General features: G+C 48.3%; 1 protein-coding gene across 1 annotated transcript in view; it reads left to right on the forward strand.

The window, feature by feature from the left end:
- SHANK1 (SH3 and multiple ankyrin repeat domains 1) overlaps positions 1–1,939 on the forward strand; it is a 112,623-nt gene extending 110,684 nt beyond the window's left edge. Inside the window, exon 23 of the mRNA XM_060281102.1 lies at positions 1,315–1,939. Within this exon, the coding sequence (XP_060137085.1) occupies positions 1,315–1,882 (568 nt within the window). The 3' untranslated portion in view covers positions 1,883–1,939. The remainder of the gene's footprint in view (positions 1–1,314) is intronic.
- Positions 1,940–12,401: the final 10,462 nt, after the last annotated feature.

Here is a 12,401-nt window from a genome sequence, read left to right on the forward strand (position 1 = left end):
TGCCTCTCTGATTGTCACGGCAACCCTGGCAGAAGCTTCGTTTTTTTAAAAAAAAAACTCCCAACCACCAAGTCTATTTTTACGCTTGCTGAAGTCTAAATTTTGTTTTTTTTTTTCATCATGTGTTCCCGTTTGGTTGTGGGATTTTCCCTATGTCTGTTGTGGCCCACTGTTATGCCAACCAAACAAATGTGGGGAAGACGGAAATGGCAGCAGACAGTGCAAGCGAGCTTCTCCTTTTGAATGAATGTGTCATGGTTAGGGGTGGAAATGTGCCTTATGTCAGACCATTCCTGTTCCACTGTTGAGGAACTTTTACCAGCTTCATGAAGGATCACCAAGCAGACGTTACAGTGATTGATGGTGCGTAGCTGCATTTTCTTTGGAGCAGTGCTCCATATCTAGCATAGCTTGCACCATGGATCCTCCCTTCTCTGCACCTGCTGCCAGCAACCTCTTGATGCTGGCAAGAGGATCCAGGTGTGGAAGCCATCTAGGTGTGGAGAGAGCTGCCACATGGAAATGGTCTCTGTCCTGGATATGGTAATGTGGATTCTCCTTACTGCAACCTTCTGGTTCTCCATCTTCAAAGGTAATTTGAGAAAGACCAGCATAGCTTCATTTATATGAGGAGTTTGCTGTCTCATGTGGTTTTGTCCTTCGTTGGCAGTGCTCCTGCAAATCAGTGCTCAGTCACTTTAATATCTTCCTCCAGATATTTGTGAGTTTTTAAACATATATATATCTAAAACAGCAGTGAGAAAAGTGTGTGTGTGTGTTAAAGCTTATTTTCCCTGCAGGCTGGTTTTCTTATAAACTTCTGCCTCACTGAACTTTTTACCCATGGGGACAACAAGCTGTGTGGAGAACGATTTCTATAAGAAAAACAACCCTCAGGGCAAGAGAGGAGCATCCCCTCCCCCCAAACTTTCATTCCAGATTGCAACATCCCACATCTGCTTTGGGTTTGTTGGATTTCCAAAAAAAGGATTATTGTGTCTGATCATTGCATGTGTGTGACTGGAAGTGTACATAGTTTTCAGCCGAAGTCCAGGTACTGAGATGTATGCCAGCAAGTGATTTCATACACCAAGGGTGGAGAAGGGGACCTCTGCAATGAGTTGAATCTACAGCACTCGTTGGGTCCCATCGTCCTTGACTGTTGACCATGCTGGCTGGGACTGATGGGAGTTGGGAGCCCCAACAGGGTCACAGTTTCCACATCTCTATCATAGGCAGCAGTGCAGGGAAGCCAATCTTTTACTCCAGCTCATGTTTTCATCTGGCTAACCATCACTTGTTCCTTCCCTGCAGGCTCCCAGATGAGACGTCCCCATCACTGATTTCCTCCAAGCCTGTAAGCAGCCTTTTCCATAACTGGCCTAAGTCCCCCCAGGGCAAGCACCCCAAAAGCGTGGAGTTTGACATCCGTCCAGCCCTGCGGCGTGCCCCGAGCCCAGCTGCCCTGCCCAGTGAGCACAAGATTAGCCCTGCCCCCAGGCCATCCTCCCTCCCTATCCTGCCTTCTGTGCCCATATACACCGGCGTCTTCGATCTCCGCGGCTCGCCCACTTCTGGCGGCGAGCACCCTTTCCCCGGCTTCCCCTCGGGCAGCCGCTCTTTGTCTCCCACCCACTTCCTGCCGCCGGCCACGGACAAGCCGTTCGGCTCCAAGCCACTGCCTTTCTGGACCAAGTACGACGTGGCTGACTGGCTGGAGTACCTGAAGCTGGGCGAGCACCGCGATCGGTTCCTGGACAACGAAATCGACGGCTCTCACCTGCCGTCCCTCACCAAGGAAGATTTCATTGACCTGGGCGTGACGCGAGTTGGGCACCGCATGAACATTGCCCGTGCCCTCAAGTTTTTTCTGGAGAGGTGATGGGGGAAACCGCCCTGCCCTGGGGAGCCTCTCGCCTGAATGTACAATGGACCTCCACCAGTGGGGAGAAGTGGGGGGGGGTGGAGGGGTTGCAGCTGTGGGGCTAGGCACAGGGGAAGCTGCGAGGAGAGACCCTGCGGGTGAGGGTGGGGATCCCCCCCTGGCAGAGAGTTACTTGGAGAAGCTTACCAAAGCTTGCCTGGGCACCCTCAGGGGTGTGCACTTTCCTCCTCTGCGATGCCATGTAGCAGTTTGCCCATTTCACTCATCCTACAGCTGCCGCCGACACAGCATACGGACACTTCACTTGCAGAGCATCGCTTTCCAAGTTATATATAAGTGTGTGCGTTTCAAGTGTGCAAATCTGCTTACATGCACTTGCCCTTCAGTGCTCCATTGGCGTTGCAGCTTGCTTCATCACCTTCGCTGCCTCGAATGGATGGCGCCAGCTGTCCAGCAGCTCATGCCTGCATGTATATATAGATAGAGAAAATAGATATCTATATTTCATCCTCCATGCTGCTGATTGTTCTTACTTTGCAGCTGTTTGCACATCAGTTCATCTAACCATGTAACAGCTTGCCTTGTGCATCTTCACAGTACCAGGGTTGTTATGTACTCTGCCTTTTATATAAAAAAAGAACCTCTGAGAAAAGTAAATTTGCATATATGCTTACTTTGCAAAATTAATTATGTGCAGGCTGTTGCAAGAGGAGGGCCCAGATCCCACAAACTCGTTAGGAATCTCCCTGAGCCGCTTTCTTCCTCCCCAGACCCCATCTTTGGGGAGTTTGTTAAACATTGCCCATTTAGTCTTCTTTCCAGTCATAAAACTAGAAACTTGCTCTCTCTTTTTGAAGTGGAAGCTGAGATGATTCTCAGCATGCGGGCAATTGTGCACCCAGTACTGAACAACATGCTTGAGCAAAGCTTACAGACCCATCCCAGACTCTCAACCTGAGCATGCAGCTGCCCTGCACTACTGCCAGATGTGAGTGAGCCTCGTGACCCTTTTAGTAAGGCAAGAGGTCTGTTCTGCTGCTGCTGAGCTCTGGCTCAGTGGCAAAGCTGTGGTGTGGGTGACTTGCCAGGCACATGCTGCTCAACAAATCAAGCCTACCAATAGAACTGTGTGTAGTATTGCCTCTTTCCTGTGGCTGGATCCCACACCAGGCCAGTAGTGTTCAAAAGACAGAATTAGCTGGAGCCAGTAGTGTCACAGGGTTATTACACAACAGTACTGGCAACTTGGATTGGGAGGGAAGAAGAAATAGCTGGCACCGGAAGTATCAACTGCCTGTCTCATGTAATTCCAGCAGCATGGGACCAGCCATGAGGAAACATCAGTCATTCCAATATGGACAGGGATCATTTGTGAGTCTATGACCTGAGATTGCCTGTGGCCCTTACCACCCTTTTGTCATAAATTCAGCATTGTAGCACCCACAGGGCTAATCACAAAGAGAACCAGGTGAGGTGCAACTGAATGGCAGAACAGCAGCTGCATAAAGGTGTATGCCTTTGCAAACATAGTCAAAAATAATTTTGACCTTATAGTCCCTTATTTGGCTGAGTTTCAGTAATCTTATCAGAAAACCAACATTGGGTCCATTTATTCCACAGACCCCATTCTAGGGAGGAACCTGCTCTCTAGTCGCAGGCCATTGTTGTCAGGCTTGTATGATCTAGAACTGATGAGTGGCTTGAGCCTGCATTTGGACAGAAGAGGATGGCCAGACACAAGATGCTGTATGTAGGGTTCAGCCCCATTCCCATAAGTTTAAACCTAGGTGTGATTTCTTCGCTGCAAAGATAAGACAGTATGTGCTGTATTTGTAAAACCATCCTCTGAAACTAAGTGCACTTTGATGTGTGGTGTTGGTTCACTTCTGTATAGTCTTCCAGGGCAAGAATTAGCTCATCCATCCTTATTTTTAATCATCCATGGTACATCAATAACCTTTTCAGAAGAACCCAGATCTGTTCCTGTTTACAAAAACTTCGTGGTAAATCGCCTGGAAGCAGTGAATAGTCCCCCATCAGTGATCAGACGAGTTGCTAATTCCAAGCCTGCTTTATACACACTCTTTTGAGACACCTGATGTTGTTCAGCTGATGTAGAGCTGCATCTAATTGGTCATACCAGATGAGTGAATTCATATCACACCCTGAATTCACACTAGTGATGCAAAAGCAAACAAGTCTCACTCCGTTTACACCACAGAGTACACACAACCCTGGCTTTAACAGTCTGCAAAACAGCTTCTTCGCAAGTTGCAGTGTGGTCCCCATATACATGCGTGCTGTTGTGCTCCAGCTCACACCTTGCATATTCAACAGCAAGTTTCGTTTTGTCCTCATTTCAAAAGCTATTTCCACGCCACCTCCATTTGGAAATGTATTGCGTATTTCTTCACTTCCAGAACGGGGAAGATAACGACAATTTCCCATAGAAGTTGGGAGTCTCTCTTATGTTCTTCTGCCAGAGGGGTATCTGTGACAACCAAGAATTCCAGCTCCGGATAGGTAGCAAAGATTGAAGGGCTGGAACAGGGAAGACGAAGCGACATAAAAGTAGGGTGTGGGTAGGTGCTCCCACTCTGGGTCTCTTGTGCTCTCTCCTTCGGCGCCATGTGTTCCTGCACCTCCCCCTCCAATTCCAAGGGGCGAGAGGTCTTGGATACTGACCATATCTGTGCTGTGGATGGAGCATCCCCCCTCCCCCACCCCCAATGCTCAGCTGCCAAAGAAACAAGAGCCCAGCATTACAAGGGGGTGCTCCATAACTCGCTCTCCCCATTGCAGCCATTTGGACACCAGGACCCAGTGCACGGACTGCTTCCCCCCCCCCAAGACACAGGCCAGGGAGGGGTTGGTCTTGCTGCTGCTCATTGCTGGGATCCTCAGAGTGATGCTCCGTCCAAGAGCGGGGGGGGGTGCGACTCCTTGACTCCTCCCCTCTCAATCTCCACGTCAGGGATTACGAGCTGTGGGGAAAAGTGTGCGGGGAAATTTGTACGGTGACTGTAGGCCTTGTGGCTGGCCCCATTTTACCACTTCACCTGTGCTGTGACTCTTAAAAATCGACAGCTGGCCACCGCCACCCCCGCCACAACTGTGCCATGCAGCTGACCGCCCCACTCCTGCTCCTCTGAAACCGTAGTTCTGTGCCATACAGCTAAGTCCTTCCCACGACCGTTAACCATGTGGCGTAGCACGCTGCTTGTCTGAGCCACACCATGTTTCTGTACTATGTGGCTCCCATCACACATGCCCATAACTCCATGGCGTAGGGTAAACCTTGTGCATCCGACATCCCATCAAGGCCAGCAATGTACCCTTTCCCCTTCATGACCACAAGATTAACCCAGGCATGCAAAAAAGAAAAAGAAAAACCCAACTGGTGATAGGCCCCAGGCAAATAAACGTTTACGTGGGCAGCCAGGATATTCACAGAACCTTAAGAAGTTTCAGCTTTTGCTTTTATTAAAATAAGGTGGATTTCTAGCCCTCATGGTTGGAAAAAAAAGTAGGGCGGGCAAAGTGCCGTTTCTCAAAAGACTCAGCCGAGACTGCCAGTGGTCATAGCCTCTGAGGAGGAGCTCCTGTTGCAGAAGCTGTGTTCTCAGTGAGTGCTCTAATGCCCCCAGTCTAGCATGTGAAGGGGTTTTTGGAGGTCCACATAGGCAGGGTTTTCAAGGTGGCTGCCTGCAGCCTCAGGAAGAGGCAGGTGCAGAACCTCAGGAGGTCTAGGGAGGCAGCCGAAATTGCTGGAAGGAACAGAGGCAGAGGCAGCCAAGTAGGAACAAGTAGGTCACAGGGACGAGAGAAGGGTGCTGGCAGCCATTTGGATACAAGAGGCTGGCCACTAAGGTGGAAGAACCAAGGACTTAAATAGGCGTGAGGGATTTTTGTGCTTGGGCAGAAACTTTTGCCAGCTGATGTTGGGCAAGCGGGCCGCTGGATGTTTTGAGCGGAGTCACACACCTTCACCCCATTTGCATAGCTGGGTTAACCCCGTGCCATGGCTCTGTGCCACGTGGCTTTGTGTGTGCCTCCCTCTCAGGGTGCCTCTCACCACATCACTCCTGCCCAGCTGCCCCGCGGTGTCCCTTTCTGTCGCTGCCATGTCCCAACGCGATGCCATGCGGCGATTCCCACTGTGCCTGCAAAGCCACAACTCCATACCGCGTGGCCTCGCCCTGCCCCCACGCCAGCTCCAGACTTGTGGCTGTCGTTTGCCCCACTGCGCCCCAAGAGTCGCCGCCGAGGCCACACTGTAGTGCCACGTGGCGAAATGCCCTCCCCCTCACTGTGTGGATAATTGACACCTGCTGCCGACGCTGCACCCGAGTGCTGCTGGTCGAGCGGCCATCTTTTCTTTTCTTTTTAAAAAAGGGCTCTTGTCTCGTCTCGTCGGACTGGCCGCACTGGCACCTCCTGTCCGCAGACCCCAACAAGGGAGCGAAACGAAACAAACAAAACTTTAGAATGTCTTCCATAATGACAATGTTGCGGGGAGGCAGGAAACACGGTCTCCTCTCCAATTATGGGTGGGAGGGGGGTATCTGTGCTGCCGTTCTCAGCTCCTCACTTGGGCGGCCCTCATAGATTCATGTCCCAGCTCTGGGTAAGTGGGGGAACTAAAGCTACTTGATTGGTTTGGGGGGGGGAGAACAGTTATGGAGAGAAGGATCTGGAGCCAGGATTCTTGGGCGGTCTAGGAGGGGGAAATAGGGGCTTCAAGGATTTATCATGGTGGGGGAACTGGACCAGTTCTCCTGGGTTCTTTCAAAGAGGTATGGGTGACCTCATAGGGAAATGATGCCTAGGAGATGGAACAGGAGCAACAGTCAATGCTACATATGTAATTTTGGGGAGGGGGGGCTTGGAAAGGTGGCAGTTATAGATTGTATGACTGGAGGTATATGGCCTACTTTGGGAGAATAATTGGGGGTTCTATTTCTCAGAGCCATTAACTAGCAGTTCTTGTGCACAGGAGACCCCAACTTTGATCCCCAAGAAATTCTCGGTTGGATTGTTCAGAGGAAAAGGGCAGGCGGTGCCCAAGGAAGTGCCCGTCTTCCCTCTGGGCCTTCTCCATAGTGGAGCCTTTGGCCAGAGTTCATCATGCTCTGTACTCCCTCCCCCACTTACACTACTGCTGTTTCTATCATACAGCTGCAAGGGAAGGGGGAAGATCCCAAGCTTGGGGAGAAGTGTATGATTTTAGAGGAATGAAGCAAGCAGGACAGAAACTCCGGGAGGCTGCAGAAGGCAGGATTCCTCAGCTTTCTAGAAAGAGCGAGCATCTACTTAGTCAAAATTTGGATGAGATATTGCTTTTAGCTAAAGATCTAGTCCTCATATTTGGGCAGAAAGTGGGATCTAATGCATATGGGGGAAAGGGGGATTTAGGAGTCACCCAGGGAATCCTGAGTTCTTCAAAAAGACACTTGGGCTGAATGGGTTGAGGAGGATGCAGGACTCCCAGGTTCTCCAAGAAGGGATTATAAATTTCCCAGCATTAAACTGGGTTGTCTGAGGGTGTACTGGTCCTAGAAGGGTTGAGAACCGCAGCATTGAATCCTCTTGCCTTAATGTACTGAAATGAAATATGTAATGTTGACTTTGTGATTCAGGGATCTGTTCCCTGGGAATGATTATTGGGGAGGGGGAGGGGAGGGGGAAAGGGGTGGTAATGCCTGCATTTGACACTGGGTTGTGTTTTGATTTTTTTGTGGTTGCTGGGTGGGGGACAGGGGCTACAGGGAAGGAGGTTGGTACACTCCCCTCCACCCCCATTTAATCCTCTCCTCTGGTGTGAGTCACCAAGTTTATAATTGCCCTCCACACCTGGCCTTGTAGCACCCAGGTGTGATGTATAATAGACTTTCCCCTCTTTCATCTCACCCCCCTCCACCCACATTTTTCTTGGAGAGAGCCCAGGAATCCCAGTTGCTAACAACTGCACCTTTGCAATGACCCAGATTGGCTCCTGAGCCAAGAGGTGTGGTTTCTCCATCTCTCAAGATTCCTACCCAATTCCTGACTTCCCATCTCATCCTCAAGCCTGGCATAGAGTTTCTGCTCTAAGGGCCCAGCTTGGTCCCAAAAAGCCTTCACTTCCCACCTCATCCCACAAAGCCCAACTGGGTGGATCTGAATTACTCGCTTAAGGGTCTTATCTGGTTCTTGTGCTGGGAGAATTGGCTCCTGCCATTCTAGAACCTTCCCTTGGCTACATGCTCTAGAGTGCTCTATGTCTCTGCTCTAGAACCCAGCCACTTTATTTATTTTTGCCCTTTGCTAGAGAAAATGGCTCTTTGCACCATCTGCACTCCCACCCCTAGAGCGGTTCCTCAACCCAGGATTCTCAGCCTTCCTCTCACCCCGCAAAGAAACTGTACCTCTAGGAAACCTCACCCTGAGAGCAGAATCTCCAAGATGAATGTAATTGATCCTGTGCTGACTAAGCCCATCCTATGGCATCCAGGCAGGACAGACTAAATCACTCACACACTCTCTCTCACTCTCCCTTTTTACCTTCCTCTACCAAACCTCTTGTCCTGGGCCAGAGGCCCTGTCTCTGCCTCCAATGCCTGTGCAGAGCAACTAATGTAATTTACTGATTTTATTTGCAAATATAAACTCTATGGGATACAGAGGGGGGCCCCAGGTGTGTTTGCATCCATATATGTGAGAGAAAGAGGAAGAAGCAAGGCTATAACTTAGCCATAAGCAGTGTTTTCAGATACAAAATGTATACTGCTTGCCAAACCTGCTAAACCTGGTGGAGTTTTACCAGGCAGGAGGCAAAAGTGATAGTGAGAATCTGTTTTAGTTTACCAAGCTGATTATCTGGGGTGGGTGGGTGAAAGACACCAACATCCTAGGAAATCACACTGATGAAAAGGTGTCGAGCTAGTGTTTATTCCTTGCAAAGTCACAGATACAGCCCTTTGCCTACCATTCTCAATCATCGCAGGGCTATTTTTCCAAAAGTCCAGCCAATCAAGATGTATCTGAGGCCTTTTCACAACACGAGTAATTTCCTGCGATGCATCACCACACTAGGCTGGTTTCACCTCACTTAAAAAAAAAAAGCTCTTGCACTAGGAAGTCAAACCAGTTTTTCGGGGGGGGGGGAAGGCACACGTGGGTCTGATACTGAAAATAATGTTAGAGCATGGGTGGGAAACCGGTGGTCTTTTAGATGTAATTGCACTCGCATGGGCTTCAGGTAGCATGCCCAATGGTCATAGATGATGGGAGCTGTAGTCCAACAGCACCTCAAGGGCATCAGGTTGCTCATTCCTGCTGTAGTCCAGTTATGTAGTCCATTGCCAGCCCCTTCAATAATGTCCAGGGGCATGGTTTAATGGCACAAAATGAAGCAGACATGCTGAAAGCCAAGCTGGCCTGGGCTTTGTCCGTTCCTGATGGAAGATTGTCTGGGAATATATTGCCTTAAACACCAATGAGGAAGAATTATGAGCGGGTGGGGGTAGGTAGGCAGAAAATGAACTAATGAATGTGCAAATGGCCCCAAGAGGTAAATCAGGAGCAGGGGACAAACTCCATCAGCTCTGTTGCCCCAGATCCAGTACTCATACCTGATCCCATGATGAACATATCTATCCAGACAGCCGCTCCTGGGAGTTGGGCTGTTGAGGCCTGTAAATGAGGGAAACGAACAGAACAAAATCTTTCTCTTGCTGGTAAGACCAATAGCCCATCTAGATTAGCCTGTGATTTCCAACAGTGGCATGCAAGAAATGTCTGTATCGCTCAACAGACATTTGAGGTGCTGCCTAACCTTACACCATTCTGTTCTAGGCTAGTATTGTGGGAGTATGCAGGAATAATAACAATTCTGGAAACATTCTTTTTTTGGGGGGGGAATGAAATTTGGGGACTCAGGAAAGTAGGAGCAGGCAGGCAACTAGTGCTATGTCCCTCAGCTCCCTCCTATACTCATCCTGACATAAAACTACGTATCTGGAGTGGATGCAGGCAAAAGAAGATGCACGGGATAGCAGTTCCAGGTCCTGATGTGCTGCTATAGACTATCCAGCAACTATCCATACAGCAAAACTTCCTTTATAAGAGGAGGAGCCAGGAGGCAAGAGTGAAGTAGATCCATGTATGGAAGTAGCAAAGGAAACCAAAGACACTGGGCTCTATCCAAGTAAATCACACTTAAAGAGTAGACCCACTGAGATCATGCTCATTGATTTCAATGGTTCTACAGTGGTTAAGAACTTAATTCATTCCGGAGGTCTGTTCTTAACCTGAAGCACCACTTTAGCTAATGGGGCCTCCTGCTGCCGCCGCGCCACTGGAGCATGATTTCTGTTCTTAACCTGAGGTACTATTTCTGGGTTAGCGGAGTTTGTAACCTGAAGCGTTTGTAACCCGAGGTACCACAGTACTTTGAATATAGCAGGCAGTTGACTGCAACCCGATGCCTGGAAAGAGACCAAGCAAGCCATCTCTTTTCTGTCAGGTGCCACAGCAAGTTCCCTGGGTGGTCTACACACAGCCTAACCTACCTCACAGGATTGTTGTGAGGATAAAATTGGTTCAGGTGACAGAGATGCATATACTGTGAGCAACTTGGAGGAAGGGTAGAATAAAAATATAACTATTATTCATAATAACATTCTCCAAACCCAACTAGGCACACTTGAGAGAATGTCTGCATAGAAATGCCATTTGTCAGGCATTTATTAGCAAGTCTCTGGCCTCACTTCGCATCAATGGAGACTGCAGGGCTGCACTAACGATCAGGGAGCCTGATTCCCCAGCAAGTGTCTCTGGATGGCCAATAGGCTTTGGATCAGACTGGAGTCATGTCCTCTGAGGCAGGCTGAGGGGTCTAATCCACCATCCCTCTGGCATGTCATAACAAAACTGCAGGGAAGAACACACCACATAAGAAAAATTCCTGCAAGCAAGGTGACTCAAAGCCACATAAAATATTACTGGGGTGTCTTTCTGTAAAACCTGAGTTAATAAGAAAATCCACCCACCCCATTTATGAGCTGAATAACATCTTGAACCTGAATGAAGAATACTAAGGAAACTCGAGATGCAGTCATATTTCCCTTGCTCATAACCTCCTGCTACATACCTGAAATACCATACCCGAATGAATCCCTTCTGCTGTATGAAATCAAGATCGAGATTCCTATGGTGTGGCAGAAATCATAGGGCCAAACTAGAGGGTTTTTTTAAAAAAAACACATAGCATACTGCTCCATAGTTTGTTCTTCCTTTATAAAAGGAATGTATTAAAATCATCTCCATGTGCAAACTGCACGGCTGGTAAAGCTTCCCCTTTGAGTTCTAAACATAGATCATAAGCATAGCTGCCAAGTTTTCCCTTTTCTCACGAGGAAGCCTATTCAGCATAATGGAAAATCCCTTTAAAAAAGGGATAACTTGGCAGCTATGATCACAAGTTACTGTGAGTTTGTCATCTGGTCTTAGGGGAGAGTAAATCCAAAGTTCATTTCGTTTATTTTCTCCTAAAGCTGAAGGAATGAGTCCTTGGCAGTAGGGCTCAAATACTTCCAAAGCAACTAAAGAGACTAGGGTGTGTCAGATAGTTCAGCCATACTGGGATAAAGCCTTCCATAATTCTATTTTGGGGGGGATCCCTAAAGAAAAAGGAAGCCAACCCATAAGGAAAATTATCCCTCCCAATCCGATGCATCCCAACTGGGCTATTGCGTTTCTGTAGAATCTCTCCCAATGGTGGTGGAGGAGAGGAGAGATAGCCCTACCTGCATGCTGGATTCCCTGCAAGAATCACACACACATAGAGCAAGACATGTAGCTGCTTCCTACATATTAAGCAAACATGTACCGTAGTCTGACACTTTTTAAAGGAAGGAGGTAGCCCTTTTTAGGTATTAAACTCCCAACCATCATTCAGCTTGCTAGGAAAAACCTCATTCCCTGCTATGATGAAGATGAAGTTTCTTATTGACAAGACAGTTCAAAATAGTGCAATCAGAAATTTTGTTTAAAAACTAAAATTTGTACGTCTATAAACCTCAAAATCAGCTTTCCCATGCTCCATATTGTCATGAGTGTGGGACTGTCCCTTTCAAGATTCACAGTAATTGACTACTCCAAACTGTTGTGTTTTCACAACATTCGTAAGTTCCCATAACATTCACAAAAGACAATAACAAACAAGCTAGGGGTATGCACTCCACAATAAGCTTTGGGCCAAAGCAAATTGTACCTCCACACCTCCAGGAGAGTGTTCTCTATAGGATGGCATTGAATCACATCTACCCAAATGTTTCTTTTGGGCACAGGACAATGTTAAACATAGCACCCATACCAAAACGTGTAGAGAAGAACTGGGGTATACGCCATAAAACTCTGTGCCACCCCAAATCATGCATCTGCACCTCCAAGAGAGTATCTGCTACAAGAACACATCAAATCATGTCCAGCGCAATGCTTCTTTTGGACACTGTCAAGCATGGCACTCCCATGG

Source organism: Zootoca vivipara, chromosome 13 (assembly GCF_963506605.1).
Source record: "Zootoca vivipara chromosome 13, rZooViv1.1, whole genome shotgun sequence".
Classification (NCBI taxonomy): domain Eukaryota; kingdom Metazoa; phylum Chordata; class Lepidosauria; order Squamata; family Lacertidae; genus Zootoca; species Zootoca vivipara.